The 17,584-nt window shown below is 48.7% G+C and overlaps 1 protein-coding gene and 2 non-coding genes across 3 annotated transcripts; all 3 read right to left on the reverse strand.

Annotated features, from left to right (window-relative positions):
• Window positions 1-1,031: 1,031 nt before the first annotated feature.
• On the reverse strand, window positions 1,032-1,189 carry LOC116553574. The gene has a single exon (XR_004269816.1). It is a non-coding gene; the product is annotated as a U1 spliceosomal RNA (small nuclear RNA).
• A 3,052-nt stretch (window positions 1,190-4,241) lies between these two features.
• Window positions 4,242-4,344, reverse strand: LOC116553577. Its single transcript, XR_004269819.1, has one exon. It is a non-coding gene; the product is annotated as a small nucleolar RNA U13 (small nucleolar RNA).
• Window positions 4,345-7,420: 3,076 nt separating this feature from the next.
• GIP (gastric inhibitory polypeptide) lies at window positions 7,421-16,854 on the reverse strand. The gene is made up of 6 exons (XM_032279366.1): window positions 16,744-16,854; window positions 13,622-13,728; window positions 11,471-11,641; window positions 10,112-10,204; window positions 9,279-9,380; window positions 7,421-7,546 (listed from the first exon to the last, which is right to left on the reverse strand). Exons 2-6 carry the CDS (start codon window positions 13,705-13,707, stop codon window positions 7,537-7,539), a joined length of 462 nt encoding a protein of 153 aa, XP_032135257.1. The 5' UTR covers window positions 13,708-13,728; window positions 16,744-16,854; the 3' UTR covers window positions 7,421-7,536.
• Window positions 16,855-17,584: the final 730 nt, after the last annotated feature.

Below are 17,584 nucleotides of genomic sequence, written 5' to 3' on the forward strand. Positions count from 1 at the left end.
TGAGACGGAGTTTCGCTCTTGTTACCCAGGCTGGAGTGCAATGGCGCGATCTCGGCTCACTGCAACCTCCGTCTCCTGGGTTCAGGCAATTCTCCTGCCTTAGCCTCCTGAGTAGCTGGGATTACAGGCACGCGCCACCATGCCCAGCTAATTTTTTGTATTTTTAGTAGAGACGGGGTTTCACCATGTTGACCAGAATGGTCTTGATCTCTTGACCTCGTGGTCCACCCGCCTCGGTCTCCCAAAGTGCTGGGATTACCGGCTTGAGCCACCGCGCCCGGCTAGAAACTCTTTCTTAAAACAAAAACAAACAAACAAACAACAACAACAAAAAAAAAACCAAAAAAAAAAGAAAAAGAAAAAAAAATGCCCCAGTCATAGTGGCTCCTGCCTGTAATTCCAGCACTTTGGGAGGCTGAGGCAGGTGGATCACTTGACGCCAGGAGTTGGAGACAAGCCTGGCCAACATGGTGAAACCTGTCTCTATTAAAAATACAAAAAAATTAGCTGGCCGTGGTGGCATGTGCCTGTAGTCCCAGGTACTTGGGAGGCTGAAGCAGGAGAATTGCTTGAACCCAGGAGGCAGAAGTTGCAGTGAGCTGAGATCGTGCCATGGCCATTGCACTCCAGTCTGGGTAACAAGTGCGAAACTCCATCTCAAAAAACAAAAAGAGAGCTGGACTGGGAGGATCTCTTGGGGCTAGGAGTTCAAGACCAACCTGGAGAATATAGCAAGACATTGCTTCAAGAAAAATAAAAATAAAAAGAGCTGGACTGAGTTACAGATTTGGAATCAACACAGTGAAATCATGAATGTGAATTTTACTACGAAGGCTTCAAGTAAAAGGATGAAAAAAGGATGACAGCATTGATGGCAGGACATTTAGCTGCCATTTTGGACCTTAGAGGAATGGTGGAACCATAAGTCCAATGAGCCTGGATCCCTAAGGATTTTATGGAGCAGAGCTGTCATACCAGCCCTAGGCCACCAGTCTCTGAGTGGTTTTTTTTTTAAATTTATTTTTATTTTAATAGAGCACGAACAGTCCCCCACTACCACAAACTACGCAGTTGAGTTTCCCACATTAGGGGAAATCACAGGAGTCAGCAAATCCAGAGTGCAATGGATGAGCCTTGCCCTGAGAAAACCACCTTCAGGATCATGGTATCCCCCCTGCCAGGTAAGTATTAAGAGTTTGTGAGAAAGAAAAATAATGTAACGTCTTATTAAAGCCACTATTATTTTGTGTTTTCCTGTTATCTGAAGCCAAATCTATTTTTTTTTTTTTTTTTTTTTGAGACGGAGTTTCGCTCTTGTTACCCAGGCTGGAGTGCAATGGTGCGATCTCGGCTCACCGCAACCTACGCCTCCTGGGTTCAGGCAATTCTCCTGCCCCAGCCTCCTGAGTAGCTGGGATTACAAGCACGCGCCACCATGCCCAGCTAATTTTTTTTTTTTGTATTTTTAGTAGAGACGAGGTTTCACCATGTTGACCAGGATGGTCTTGATCTCTTGACCTCGTGATCCACCCGCCTCGGCCTCCCAAAGTGCTGGGATTACAGGCTTGAGCCACCGCGCCCGGCTTTTTTTTTTTAATAGAGATGGGGTGTCACCATGTTGGCCAGGCTGGTCTCGAACTCCTGACCTCAGGCGATCCACCCATCTTGGCCTCCCAAAGTGCTGGGATTACAGGCGTGAGCCACTGCGCCCGGCCTCTTTTTTTTTTTTTTTTTTAAAGACGGCATTTCACCATGTTGGTCAGGCTGGTCTTGAACTCCCAAGCTCAGGTGATCCACCCGCTTTGGCCTCCAAAGTGCTTGGATTACAGGCGTAAGCCACCGCGCCCAGCCTCTTTTTTTTTTTAAACCGATTTAAGCGATTCTCCTGCCTCAGCCTCGCAAGCAGCGGAGACTACAGGTGCTCGCCACCAGCCCAGGTCTTTTTATTAGAGACAAGGTTTCACCATGTTGGCCAGGCTGGTCTTGAACTCCTAACCTCAGGTGATCCACTTGCCTTGGCCTCTCAAAGTGCTGGGATTATAGGTGTGAGCCACCACACCTGGCTTGCCACCCTGACCAGCTAAGCCTAGTCCCTTAGATGCACAAAGTGGATCTCAGCTCCTAGCCATACTCAAGCAGACATGCTCATCCTCTTATGTAGATACATTTGTACTCTTTTATAATTTTAGAGAAAATATGCTGACCAGTGATATCCTGGTGTTTAACAACTACCTTGCCAAGTTGGGAAAAGGGAAGCCTGATTTGTAGCACTTGCCTATGTCCACGGCATAAATACTCTGATCGTGGCCTTGATATGTTGCCCAGAATGGTGTATGGTGGCTATTCACAGGTGCCATCACAGGGTACTACAGCCTTGAGCAACCGGGCTTAAGTGATCCTCCTGCCTCGGTCTCTCGAGTAGATGGGCCAAAGTCATGCACCACTGTGCCTGCTTCCAGCACATCACTGAATGCTAACCATTATGGAATCCCTCATTTGCTTTAAGTGACTCATTGGCTTTGTGGCAAGGTGGCTAAGAACATGGTCTTTTAATTTTCCTTTTTTTTTTTTTTTCAGACAGAATTTTGCTCTTGTTGCCCAGGCTGGAGTGCAGTGGCATGATCTCAGCTCACCGAAACCCCCACCTTGAGGGTTCAAGCAATTCTCCTGCCTCAGCCTCCTGAGTAGCTGGGATCACAGGCATGTGCCACCATGGCTGGCTAATTTTGTATTTTTAGAAGAGACAGGTTTCTCCATGTTGGTCAGGCTGATCTCGAACTCCCAACCTCAGATGATCTGCCTGCCTCAGCTTCCCAAAGTGCTGGGATTACAGGCATGAGCCACCGCACCCAGTCTTAATTTTCTTTTCTTTTTTTTTTTTTTTTTTAGACAGGGTCTCACTATGTCACCCAGGCTGGAATGTAGTGGCACCATCATAGCTCACTGCAACCTTGAACTGCTGGGCTTAAGGGATCCTCTGACCTCAGCCTTTCAGATAGCTGAGACTACAGATGCATGGCACCGTCCCTGACTAATTTTTTAAAATTATCATAGAGACAAGGTCTGGCTTTCTTTCCCAGGCTGGTCTTGATCTCCTGGGCTCAAGCAATCCTCTCACCTTGGCCTCCCTAAGTACTGGGATTACAGGTGTGAGCTGCGGCACTTAGCCTCCAGTTGACTTCTAAGGTTTCTTTCAGCTCTGACATCCTTGGTTTCTATTCCTTTAAATTCCTGGAGCTCTTGGAGTCTGTACACACAATTCAGAGCAAGCCTTTGTTCAGAGGGTGTGTTTTAGTGATTCTCCATGATAGAACTGATTGTCTTGGGGAGAAATTTGAGTCTACATTTCTGGGATCTTGGATATCTTTGGAGGATGTTGGTGAATCAAAAGGTTAGTTTTGAGCTGGACATGGCGGCTCACACCTATTAATATGATCCCAGCCACGGAGCAGAAGTGGGTGGAGTCCTGAGGCAGGAAGATCTCAAGCCCAGGAGTTTGAGGCTGCTCTGAGCCATGATCACACCACTGTACTTGTAGCCTAGGCAACAGAGGGAAACCCCCAACTCTAAAAAAAGACATTAGCTTTTTTCCATTTGTACAGTGTTCTTACTGTGGGCTTGGTATTGTGCTAGGCATTTTGTAAACATTATCTTCCTTTTTTCATCATGGCGATCTCATTTAAAACCTTATCATAACCCTTTAAGATAACGATAATATAGTAATTGTTATTAACCATGCACTGCACTGCTTTCATGAGGTAGAAAATTAAAAGGCTAAACAAGCCTACAAAACTACCTATCAGGTACTGTGCTCACTATCAGGGTGACAGGACCAAACCCCAGCATCATGCAATGTTCCAGTGTAACAAATCTGCACATAAATATCTGTACCTAACATAAAAGTTGAATTTTTTTTTTCTTTTGAGATGGAGACTCACTCTGTCACCCAGGTTGGAGTGCAGTGGTACAATCTCAGCTCACTGCAACCTCTGCCTCCCAGGTTCAAGCAATTCTCCCACCTCAGCCTCCCGACTAGCTGGGATTACAGGCACCTGCCATCATGCCTGGCTAATTTTTTTTTTTTTAATTTTTGTAGAGATGGGGTTTCACTAGTCTGGCCCAGCTGGTCTCAAACTCCTGACCTCAGGAGTTTGATCCACCTGCCTTGGCCTCCCAAAGTGCTGGGATTACAAGCGTGAGCCACTGCACCTGGCTGAGAGCTTTTTTCTTTTTTTTCTTCATCTCAGAATGGTAATGTGGCAACACTGTAACAGGTTCAAGGGTGGCACATCTCACACATGCCCATGAACACCGAGTCATCACACTCATGCACTACAAAAGGATCAGATCTTTTCTCTACACACAATTTTTTTTTTTTGAATTAGCTGGGTGTGGTGGCACATGCTTGCAGTCCCAAATACTCCCAGCTTCTCAGGAGGGTGAAGTGGCAAGACTGCGTGAGCCCGGGAGCTCGGGGTTGCAGTGAGTTATGACTGCAGCACTGTACTCCAGCACGGGGAACACAGCAAGACTCTGTCCTAGAAAAACTAACAAATAAAACTACAAAAAATTAGAAGTCTTTCTTTGTCACCAGACTTTAAGCTCTTTGGGGGCAAGGATTATGTCTACTTTCTTTTTTTTTTTTTTTTTTGAGAGGGAGTTTCGCTCTTGTTACCCAGGCTGGAGTGCAATGGCGCGATCTCGGCTCACCGCAACCTCCGCCTCCTGGGTTCGGGCAATTCTCCTGCCTCAGCCTCCTGAGTAGCTGGGATTACAGGCACGCGCCACCATGCCCAGCTAATTTTTTGTATTTTTAGTAGAGACGGGGTTTCACCATGTTGACCAGGATGGTCTCGATCTCTTGACCTCGTGATCCACCCGCCTTGGCCTCCCAAAGTGCTGGGATTACAGGCTTGAGCCACCGCGCCCAGCCTGTGTCTACTTTCTTTCTCTCTTTTTATTCTACTTTAAGTTCTGAGGAACATGTGCAGAACGTGCAGTCCTGTTACATAGGTTTACATGTGCATTGGTAGTTTGCTGCATCCATCACCCCACCATCTACATTAGGTATCTCTAATGCTATTCCTCCTCTATCCTCTGACCCCCTGCTATTCCTCTCCAGCCCCCCACCCCCTGACAGGCCCCAATGTGTGATGTTCCCCTTCCTGTGTCCATGTGTTCTCATTGTTCAACATCCACTTATGAGTGAGAACATGCAGTGTTTGGTTTTCTGTTCTTTTTTTTGTTTTGTTGGTTTTCTGTTCTTGTGTCAGTTTGCTGAGAATGATGGTTTCCAGCTTTATCCATGTCCCTACAAAGGACATGAACTCATCCTTTTTTTATGGCTGCATAGTATTCCACGGTGTATATGTGCCACATTTTCTTTTCTTTTCTTTTTTTTGAGATGGAGTCTTGCTCTGTCACCCAGGCTGGAGTGCAATGGTACAATCTCGGCTCACTGCAACCTCTGCCTCCCGGGTTCAAGCCATTCTCCTGCCTCAGCCTCTCCAGTAGCTGGGACTACAGGCATGTGCCACCATGCCGAGCTAATTTGGTATTTTTAGTGGAGATGGGGTTTCTCCATGTTGGTTAGGCTGGTCTCAAACTCCTGACCTTGTGATTTGCCTGCCTCTGCCTCCCAAAGTGCTGGGATTACAGGCATGAGCCACCGTGCCCAGCCTACATTTTCTTTATCCAGTCTATCATTGATGGGCATTTGGGTTGCTTCCAGGTCTTTGCTATTGTGAATAGTGCCGCAGTAAACATATGTGTGCATGTGTCTTTATAGTAGAATGATTTATAATCCTTTGGGTATATATCCAGTAATGGGTTGCTGGGTCCAATGGTGTTTCTAGTTCTAGATCCTTGAGGAATCGCCACACTGTCTTCCACAATGATTGAACTAATTTACGCTCCCACCAACAGAGTAAAAGCATTCCTATTTCTCCACACCCCCTCCAGCATCTATTGTCTCCTGATTTTTTAATGATTGCCATTCTAACTGGCAGATTGTGTCCATTTTCTTCATTGCTGAATATACAGTGTTTAGCACAGCTCTGCCAATATTTACTTTCCAATAAGGGTTTGTAGAGTAAGCAGATGAGTTAACAGATGCAAATAAAAACCATGTTTCCTTTTTTTTTTTTTGGAGACAAAGTCTCACTGTCACCAGGCTGGATATAGCACAGTGGCAAAATCTGGCTCACTGCAACCTCTGCCTCCTAGGTTCAAGCAATTCTCATGCTTCAGCCTCCTGAGTAGCTGGGATTACAGGTGTGTGCCAACATGCCTGACTCTTTTTTTTTTTTTTTTTTGGTATTTTTAGTAGAGACAGGGTTTCACCACATTGGCCAGGATGGTCTCGAATTCTGACCTCAAATGATCCACCCACTTCAGCCTTCCAAAGTGCTGGGATTACAGGCGGTGAGTCACCCCACCCAGCCATATTTTCTTTTTTCTTTTTTTTTTTTTTGAGACAGAGTTTCACTCGTTACCCAGGCTGGAGTGCAATGGCGCGATCTCGACTCACCGCAACCTCCACCTCCTGGGTTCAGGCAATTCTCCTGCCTCAGCCTCCTGAGTAGCTGGGATTTACAGGCACGCGCCACCATGCCCAGCTAATGTTTTGTATTTTTAGTAGAGATGGGGTTTCACCATGTTGACCAGGATGGTCTGATCTCTTGACCTCGTGATCCACCCACCTCGGCTTCCCAAAGTGCTGGGATTACAGGCTTGAGCCACCGCGCCCGGCCATATTTTCTTTTTTCTTTTCTTTTTTGACAGAGTCTTGCTCTGTTACCTAGGCTAGAGTGCAGTGGCGCAATCTCAGCTCACTGCGACCTCTGCCTCCTGGATCAAAGTGATGCCTCCTGGGTCAAAGTGATTCTTCTGCCTCAGCCTCTGGAGTAGCTGGGACTACAAGTGACTGCCATCATGCCCAGCTAATTTTTGTACATTTAGTAGAGATGGGATTTTGCCATGTTGGCCAGGCTGGTCTCAAACTCCTGACCTCAGGTGATCCGCCCACCTCGGCCTCCCAAAGCGCTGGTATGACAGGCTTGCACTATCGAACCCGTTCCTTTTTTTTATTTTATCCTAAAAATGGGGTCTCAGGCTGGTGCTATGGCTCATGCCTAAGATCATGCCATTGCACTCCAGCCTGGACAACAGAATGAGACTCCATTTAAAAAAAAAAAAAAAAGACGAGGGTCTCACTATGTTACCCAGCTGGTCTCGAACCCCTGGGGTTAAGCAATCCTCCAGCCTCAGCCTCCCAGAGTACTGGGATTAGAGGCATATGCCACCCTGCCCAGACCATATTTCTTTTCCATTGGGTGGTGCCAGCACATACAGAGATACACAAAGACAAACGTGCCCTGTTAGTGCTCAGTAGTCATTTGAATAAATTTTCACAATGAACTCAACTTATCTCAGCATAGACTTTATTGGTTTGGCTTTTCTTGGCTCCTCCGGAGTGGGGCTGAGGCAGGAGCTAAGTGAAGGCAGAATCCAGTGCTGAGCTGGGTGTGGTCAGAGTCACCGAGACCTGGGAGAGTGGGGAAAGGAGAAGTGGTAGAGAGGAAGGTTGTTATGGATTTGGAGTCGGCCAAGCACATTTCTCCTGGGACCCAGCCACTGTTGAATCCCTCCTAACTTTAAATCACCTTTTAAACATTTTTTATTGTTATCATTTTACTTAGGTTTTTTGTTTGTTTGGTTTTTGTTTTTTTTTTTTGTTTTTTTTTTTTTGCATTTTAAGTAGAGATGGGGTTTTATCATGTTGGCCAGGCTGGTCTTGAACTCTTTACCTCAGGTGATCCGCCCACCTTAGCCTCCCAAAGTACTGGGATTACAGGCATGAGCCACCATGCCCGGCCAATTTACTTAGTTTTTAAGAAACAGTCTCACTGTGGTGCCCAAGATGGAGTGCAGTGACTAATTACAGGTGTAATCATAGATCACTGCAGTCTGGAACTCCTGGCCGCAAGCAAATGCTCCCATCTCTGCCCTGTCAAATCACCATTTTAATGATAAGTAATCAAAATAATTCACAAAAGTACAGAGACTGTTATCTACCTCCCTACAGAGATTTTTGCACACCCTCTCCTCCATTGATCTGCTCACACTCCTGTCCCTTCTTCCCTTCCTGAGATTCCTGACCCAGATTTGCCCCCTCAGTCACTCCCCAGTTGCTCAGCATCAAACTCGAAAGTGTTTTGGCTTCCATGCCTCCTGTCTGTGTCATGAGATTCCTGTCTCACCCTTTAAGTGGACAGGTCTCTTCATAACATTTAGTCCCTCAATTCTGGGACATAAGGAATGGACTGAAGAATTTTCTAGCTGGTGAGGTAGATTCTAGAGACCATTGAAGCTAGCAGTGGCTGCAGAGTAAGGCAACATGGCTCCCACCATGCAGGTTCCCACCGCCAGGAAGGTGCCATGGTCCAAGAGTACAGAGAAAGAACAGGATGGGCTCGCTTGGTGGGTAGGGACAGGCAGAACACAGGATGGGCTCAGCTTGGTGGGTAGGGACAGGCAGGACACAGGATGGGCTCAGCTCGGTGAGTAGGGACAGGCAGGACACAGGATGGGCTCAGCTCGGTGGGTAGGGACAGGCAGGGGAGAAGAGAGCAGTACCTCGCCCGGAAGAGTGAGGAAGAACAAATAGTAATCAGAGCTGCTAACCTTGCTGAGCTGTTATTACTCCTCAAATGTGGCCCTCAGGTCTCCGCTTGAATTGTCTTTTTTTTCTTTTTTCTTTTTTTTTTTTGAGACGGAGTTTCGCTCTTGTTACCCAGGCTGGAGTGCAATGGCACGATCTTGGCTCACCGCAACCTCCGCCTCCTGGGTTCAGGCAATTCTCCTGCCTCAGCCTCCCGAGTAGCCAGGACTACAGGCACGTGCCACCATGCCCAGCTAATTTTTTTTTGTATTTTTAGTAGAGACGGGGTTTCACCATGTTGATCAGGATGGTCTCGATCTCTTGACCTCGTGATCCACCCGCCTCGGCCTCCCAAAGTGCTGGGATTACAGGCGTGAGCCACCGCGCCCGGCCTCTTTTTTTTCTTTTGTTTTTTTTTTTGTATTTTTCCACTTGCATTCTCTTATTTAAATCTCACAACAATCCCTTGAAATGATTCTATACCTCTGATTTTAATGAAAACACTGAGGTTCGGAAAGGCTAGTAATCAGCCAGCACGTGGAGCGGCAAAGATCTGAATCTATGTCTGTTACCGAAGCTCAAGTTAGAACCGCTGTGTGGCACCATGCTCCCCTACCTGAGCCTGCAGAGGTTTGTCTGATCCACCAAGCAGGCCAACAGCTCTTGAATCAGCAAGTCCCGAAGCAAATCTTCATTGCTGGGGTTCTTGTGTGGGGACCTGCAAGGGATCAGCCTCTGGCTGATTATTTGAGCCTGGGCCTCACCCAGAGAGAGTAAACATGGGGCTGGGGCACCGAGGGGCAGCCACTGGGGGATTTCGGGGGAGCCAAACACAGCTGCCTCTCCATTGGCTCAGCTATGAGATCTGGAGCCTTCTTTCTGCCAGTCCCATCCAGCGCGGCCTGCCTGGGGAATATGGACCCCTCACACAGGAAGAGTCAAACAGAATTCTGGTGTGAAATATTCCGCCCATCCACCTCTGCAAGTGTTGCAGAATGCAGAGAGTACTTTGGGTACATTCACTCTTTGAAATGACCAGTGCCATGCAGAGAGGGGATAACTGAATGGCACTCACTCAGGGGAGTAAGCCAGGGAAGATCCCCCTTTCTTTCACAAGCAGCCTTCCCGAGGTGGCAAGGCCAGGACCTGAGTCTCTTCTTTCCTGGCCTTCTCCTGACAGGGACTCTGCTATGCATGAAGTCATCAATCTTAGAAACCCTGTCCCTGAAATTCCTCCTAGCACCCCTCCCCTGTTCCTCCAAGGCTTCTTCCTTAAGCTCCGGCTGACCTCCAGGAGTTTGCTCAGTGAAGACCCCTCTTTGAACTCTGAGAGGAAGAGGATGCTTATCACAGGTCCTTGCCCTGCTCTGGGGTCAGGGAGAGGGAACAACGAGGTGGGGGTGGGGCGGGAGGCTGGGCTCCCTCCCTTCCCTCTGCGCCCTGACTCACCTCTGTGGCTCCACTGCCTCCTCCTCCTTCCTATTAGCTTGACTGGCCAGCTCCAGTGCCTCCGCCTCCCTCTGCGTGATGTTGTGCTTCCAGCTGGGAAGGTACAGATTAGAGTGGGCGGGCTGCAGAGACTCCAGTCTAGGGACACCTGAATTTTTTAGTACCTCAACCCCGAAAGCGGAGGGTACCTTTCTCCACTCAACCCCACACCGCTGGCCTTCAGCTGCCTCTACCAGTGCAGCGTTTCAAAATCTACCATGCTGATAAGAGAGGTAGGGAAAGAGACTTGGCATAGAGCGGGGAGAAGGATGAGGGCAGTTGATCTTCATTCTTTATTTTATTTTATTTATTTATTTTTGTGAGACAGGGTCTGACTGTGTCGCCCAGGCTGGAGTGCAGTGGCACCATCTTGGCTTACTGCAACCTCTACCTCCCAGATTCAAGCCATCCTCCCGAGTAGCTGAAACTGTAATCACACTCCCAGCTAACTTCTGTACTTTTCGTTTACCATGTTGCCCAGGCTGGTCTCGAACTCGTGAGCTCAAACAATCCACTTACCACTGAGGCAGGTGGATCAGTTAAGGTCGGGAGTTAGATACCAGCCTGACCAACATGGAGAAACCCTGTCTTTTTTTTTTTTTCTTTTTTTGAGATGGAGTTTCACTCATGTTACCCAGGCTGGAGTGCAATGGCACGATCTCGGCTCACTGCAACCTCCGCCTCCTGGGTTCAGGCAATTCTCCTGCCTCAGCCTCCTGAGTAGCTGGGATTACAGGCACGCGCCACCATGCCCAGCTAATTTTTTGTATTTTTAGTAGAGACGGGGTTTCACCATGTTGGCCAGGATGGTCTCGATCTCTTGACCTCGTGATCCACCCGCCTTGGCCTCCCAAAGTGCTGGGATTACAGGCTTGAGCCACCATGCCCGGCCAGAGAAACCCTGTCTTTACTAAAAATACAAAATTAGCCAGGCGTGGTGGCTCATGCCTGTAATCCCAGCTACTTGGGAGGCCGAGGCAGGAGAGTCACTTGAATTTGGGAGGCAGAGATTGCGGTGAGCTGAGATCAAGTCATTGTACTCCAGCCTGGGCAACAAGAACGAAACTCTGTCTCAAAAAAAAAAAAAAAAAGAAGTAAAGGATTGGGAATAGCCCTGGTTCTACACCTAGCCTGGACTGCTGACCAAGTCAGGGTCCAGCTACCATGTCTAACTCCCATCCTTGCCTGGTGAAAGGTGACACCTGGGGTTGTGCATCATGTGGCCCATGTGGCCTATGTGGCCACAGCTGGTGGCTTCCTCTGAACTTATGAAGACAGAGCCTGGCACAGGGAACAGGAGGAGTGCAATTAACTACTCACTCATTCTTCTTCCCCTTTTGGGCCAGCAGCCAGTTCACAAAGTCTTGTTGGTGAATCTTGTCCATGGCAATACTGTAGTCACTGATGAAAGTCCCCTCGGCGTACCTGGGGCTTCGAGGTTGAGGGCTGCTCATCCTAGCATGAGATCCGAGAGGCAGGGAGGGGAGAAGACTGGAATCAAGGGTGCAGAGAAGGGGGCAGAAGTGGGAGGAAAATCACAATGCCAGGGTGAATGACTGTCACTCACTCGAAAACAAACCAGTCTGTTTTTTTTGTTTTTGTTTTTTTTGTTTTTTTTTTGAGACGGAGTTTCACTCATGTTACCCAGGCTGGAGTGCAATGGCGCGATCTCAGCTCACCGCAACCTCCGCCTCCTGGGTTCAGGCAATTCTCCTGCCTCAGCCTCCTGAGTAGCTGGGATTACAGGCATGCACCACCATGCCCAGCTAATTTTTTTTTGTTTTGTATTTTTAGTAGAGACGGGGTTTCACCATGTTGACCAGGATGGTCTCAATCTCTTGACCTCGTGATCCACCCGCCTCGGCCTCCCAAAGTGCTGGGATTACAGGCTTGAGCCACCGCGCCCGGCCAAACCAGTCTGTTTTTATGGAGACTCCCTGTGGTCAATGTGTCCACTCCCCCCACCCCAGGCTTTATCCTCAGCTCCAGGGTGCACTTCCTATAGCCTCAGTGTGTATGGTTCTGGATTCTGGGCAAAAAGGGATCAGAGGGCTAGGTGAGGTGGCTCAGGCCTGTAATCCCAGCACTTTGGGAGGCCAAGGCAGGTGGATCACCTGAGGTCGGGAGTTCGAGACTAGCCTGACCAACATGGAGAAATCCTGTCTCTACTAAAAATATAAAAATTAGCCGGGCATAGTGGCACATGCCTGTAATCCCAGCTACTCGGGAGGTTGAGACAGGAGGCAGAGGTTGCGGTGAGCCGACATAACACCATTGCACTCCAGCCTGGGCAACAAGAGCAAAGAGCAGAACTCCATTTCAAAAAAAAAAGGGCTGTGCACCATGGCTCATGCCCATCATCCCAGCACTTTGGGAGGCTGAGGCGGGTGGATCAGGAGGTCAGGAGTTCGAGATCAGCCTGACCAACATGGTGAAACCCTGTCTGTACTAAAAATATAAAAATTAGCCGGAAGGGCCGGGCGCGGTGGCTCAAGCCTGTAATCCCAGCACTGTGGGAGGCCGAGGCGGGTGGATCACGAGGTCAAGAGATCGAGACCATCCTGGCCAACATGGTGAAACCCCGTCTCTACTAAAAATACAAAAAATTAGCTGGGCATGGTGGCGTGTGCCTATAATCCCAGCGACTCAGGAGGCTGAGGCAGGAGAATTGCCTGAACCCGGGAGGCGGAGGTTGCGGTGAGCCGAGATCGCGCCATTGCACTCCAGCCTGGGTAACAAGAGCGAAACTCCGTCTCAAAAAAAAAAAAAAAAAAAATTAGCCGGGCGTGATGGTGCACGCCTGTAAATCCCAGCTACTCAGGAGGCTGAGGCAGAAGAAGCCTCTCAGGAAAAAAATAATAATAATAACTAAAAATTGGCCAGGCATGGTGGCTCATGCCTATAATCCCAGCACTTTGGGAGGCTGAGTGAAACATAGGGAAACCTCATATCTACTAAAAAATACAAAAAATTAGCAGGGCATGGTGGTGCGTGCCTGTAGTCCCAGCTACTCGGGAGGCTGAGGCAGGAGAATTGCTTGAACCTGGGAGGCGGAGGTTGCAGTGAGCTGAGATCACGCCACTGCACTCCAGCCTGGGAGACAGAGAGACTCCATCTCAAAAAATAATAATAATAAATAATTAATTAAAAAGAAAAGAAGCAAACATGCATAAATGAATAGTTAAAGCATTCACTGGGAAGGGAGATTCTGTCATCTTCAGACATTTAGCCATGAGGAAGTCCCTCCTGAGAACTACCCACAGTTCTCTCTCAATGTAACAGTGGCACACAGTAAAGCCTCTCTGGCTCAGTGCTCACTTTGCACTCACACCTCCAGCAGGTATTTCCCTGGAGCTTCCTACCTCTTAGTCTAGATTCCCTCCCTTTCTCACCTCCCCCTTGAAACAAATCTGGAATCTGTCATCCCCCAGCCCCTCCTCTACCCCATCCCTTCCCTCTCACCACTCCTACCTGGAGTGACCCTCTTTCTTCTCTCCTAGTCCCACTGCCAGGAACAGGGACAGCAGCATTGGAGTGAAGGTCTTCATGGCCACCATCTTCCAGGGTTATTTCCTGAGCTAAGACAGAAAAGGGCCAGGTTGTGCTGAGGGAGCAACCAGTGGGGGCTCTGAAAGCTGAGGAGGAGCCAAACCCTGAGGTTTGAACCTTTTCTTTTTTATTTTTTGAGATGGAGTCTCACTCTGTCACCCAGGCTTGAGTGCAGTGGCGCTATCTTGGCTCACTGCAACCTCCCCCTCCCAGGTTTAAGCAATTCTTCTGCCTCAGCCTCTTGAGTAGCTGGGACTACAGGTGTGTGCCACCACGTCAGGCTAATTATTTTTGTATTTTTAGTGGAGACGGGGGTTTCACCATATTGGCCAGGCTGGTCTCGAATTCTTGACCTCGTGATCCACCCACCTCGGCCTCCCAGAGTGCTGGGATTACAGGCGTGAGCCACTGTGCCCAGCTAGTTTGGAACTTTTCTAAGAGGCTGGGGCAACACCTTGGGGGAAGGTGAGGGGTACTATGCACTGAAGTTAGTGACTAGAAGGGACATGAAACCTAAGAGATGGACCAGGCTGGGTGCAATGGGTCATGCTTGTAATCCCAGCACTTAGGGAAGCCAAGGTGAGAGGATCCCCAAAAGTTCAAGAACAGGCTGGGGAACATGGTGAGACTATCTCTACAAAAATTTTAAAGACTAGCCTGGGTGAGGCCTGGCAAGGTGACTCACGCCTGTAATCCCAACACTTTGGGAGACTGAGGCAGGTGAATTGCAAGGTCAGGAGATTGAGACCATCCTGGCTAACCTGGGGAAACCCCGTCTGTCCTAAAAATACAAAAAATTAGCCGGGCATGGTGGTGCGCACCTGTAGTCCCAGCTACTCGGGTGGCCGAGGCAGAGGAATCGTTTGAATTGAAGACAGAGGTTGCAGTGAGCCGAGATCATGCCACTGCACTCTAGCCTGGGTGACAGAGTGAGACTCTGTCTCAAAAAAAAAAAAGAAAAAATGATTAGCTGAGTATGGTGGCATGCACATGTGGTCACAGCTACTTAGGGGACTGAGGCAGGAGAATCCCTTGAGCCCAGGAGGTCGAGGATGCAATGAGCTGTGCTTGCACCACTGCACTCTAGCCTGGGCAATAGAGAGAGACCCTGTCTTAAAATAATAATAATAACAAATATATATATATATATATATATATATATATGTATGTATATGAACCTGCTTCCCCTCCCCCCGCCCCCAGAAGGAGTTTTGCTCTTGTTGCCCAGGCTGGAGTGCAATGGGTGATCTCAGCTCACTGCAACCTCCTCCTCCTGCATTCAAGCGATTCTCCTGCCTCAGCCTCCTGAGTAGCTGGGATTACAAGCGTACACCACCACACCCAGCTAATTTTGTATTTTTAGTGGAGACAGGGTTTCTCCATGTTGATCAGGCTGGTCTGGAACTCCCAACCTCAGGTGATCCACCTGCCTTGGCCTCCCAAAGTGCTGGGATTACAGGTGTGCGTGAGCCACCACGCCCAGCCTTTGTATTGTTTTTAAGTGCAGTCTGAATAGGGCAGGAGCAGGGGCAAGGGGTGAGAGATGCAGGCAGAACAATGCAGAAAAGACCTGCGTGTCTGAGCATCCCTCTTCCCTAGCTCCACTGGGTAGACATCATAGGCATATGGTTTGGCGAGATTCTCCCCTTAGAATCCCCAAAGTCCGTATTAGCCAGCCTTCCTGCTTTCCAATTAGCTGTTCCTGACATCATGTAGCCCTCCTGCCTGAAATGAATATCACATACAAAACCACCGTATTCTCCCCTTTCCCAGGCTTAACCATCTCCACTCAGGACAGGGCTTCCTGAAGTCTGACCTATACCCTTCTTCCAAGGGCTTGACTCATTTAATCTGATGAGTCATCGGTAGAAATGAAGAACAGTGAGGAACCTTCCTCCCAAGCTCTGAAAACAAACCTAAACCTACAGATAAGTGGGAGGCAGGAGCTGATCGCCTGCTTTGGTCACATGGGTGTTAAAGGAACCATTAGGGCTCACACCTGTAATCTCAGCAATTTGGAAGACCCAGGTGGGCGGATCACTTGAGGTCAGGAGTTCGACACCAGCCTGGCCAACATGGTAAAATCCTGTTTCTACATAAAAGACAAAAACTGGCTGGGCACGGTGGCTCAAGCCTGTAATCCCAGCACTTTGGGAGGCCAAGGCGGGTGGATCACGAGGTCAAGAGATCGAGACCATCCTGGTCAACATGGTGAAACCCTGTCTCTACTAAAAATACAAAAAATTAGCTGGGCATGGTGGTGCGTGCCTGTAATCCCAGCTACTCAGGAGGCTGAGGCAGGAGAATTACCTGAACCCAGGAGGCGGAGGTTGCGGTGAGCCGAGATCGTGCCATTGCACTCCAGCCTGGGTAACATGAGTGAAACTCCGTCTCAAAAAAAAAAAAAAAAAAAAAAAAAAGACAAAAACTGGCCAGGTGTGGTGGTGCATGCCTGTAACCCCAGCTATTCAGGAGCCTGAGAGACAAGAATCGCTTGAATCTGGGAGGCAGAGGTTGCAGTGAGCTGAAATCGTGCCAGTGCACTCCAGCCTGGGTGACAGAGCGAGACTCCATCTCGAAATAAATAAAATAAATAAAGGAACCATCAGCGCTACCTTCTCATTTCTCTTTCTCTTTTTTTGAGGCAGGGTTTTGCCCTGTCGCCCAGGCTGGGGTATAGTGGCACAATCGTGGCTCACTACAGCCTTGACCTCCTGGGCTCAAGCAATCCTCTCACTTCACCCTCCTGAGTACCTAGCACCACAGGCATGTACCACCATGCCCAACTAATTTTTAAAATCATTTGTAGAGATCAAGTCTCCCTCCATTGCCCAGGCTGGTCTAGAACTCCTGTGCTCAAGTGATCCTCCTACTTTAGCTTCCCAAAGTGTTGGGATTACAGGTGTGAGCCACTGCACCTGATCTTCTCATTTCTCATATAGAGGAAGAGAAAGTAAGATCCCAGGGCTGCTGAGCCTCTCAGAGTTGCGGAGATCCACCTCCCCTCAGGTCATCTCACCCATCCCTGTCTCCACTTCTCTTACCAGACTTCCTTTCCAGCTCTTCCAGAAGAAGGACAGATAGGGGTCTCCTTCCCCGGCCTCCTGGACCTTCTTCTTAGCCTGCTGAAGAAATCAGGCCCCAGCTCCTTTATATCAGGCATAGACCTGCTGATTAGCCTAAAAGCATCTTATCTCAAGAAATTAAGCCCACAGCTCCTGCCACATTAAGTCCATTTTACACATAATAGAGTTGCCCTTTCCACCTGAACTCTGCTAATTGGTGATTAACATTTGGCTATCTCCAGCTGCTGTCTGGGGCCTGCCTGTGGGCAGGGTACCCTAAGTACCCCCTTTTTCTCCCCCCTCCTCCCTTCTGGGAACAGGGCCCACTACTATTCTTCTACGCCCTACTTCCTTTATAGTTGCCCTCAGTTAGAAAGGGTATTGGTAGGGCAAGCACAATGACTCACACCTGTAAACCCAGCACTTAGGAGGCCAAGGTGGGCAGATCACCTGAGGTCAGGGGTTTAAGGCCAGCCTGGCCAACATGGTGAAACATCGTCTCTACTAAAAATACAAAAATTAACCAGGCATAGTGGTGCACGCCTGTAATCCCAGCTATTTGGGAGGCTGAGGCAAGAGAATCACTTGAACCTGGGTGGCGGAGGTTGCAGTGAGCCAAGATGGAGCTCACTGCACTCCAGCATGGGCAACAAAGCAAGACTCTGTCTCGAAAGAAACAAAGAAGGGGCCGGGCGCAGTGGCTCACACCTGGAGGCCAAGGCGGGTGGATCACTTGAGGTCAGGAGTTCAAGACCAGCCTGAACAACATAGTGAAACCCTGCCTCCATTAAAAAAATAAAGAAAAATAAAGAAAGGGGGC

The sequence above is a fragment of the Sapajus apella genome, unplaced genomic scaffold (genome assembly GCF_009761245.1).
Source record: "Sapajus apella isolate SASKATOON/1434 unplaced genomic scaffold, GSC_monkey_1.0 scaffold12, whole genome shotgun sequence".
NCBI lineage: Eukaryota > Metazoa > Chordata > Mammalia > Primates > Cebidae > Sapajus > Sapajus apella.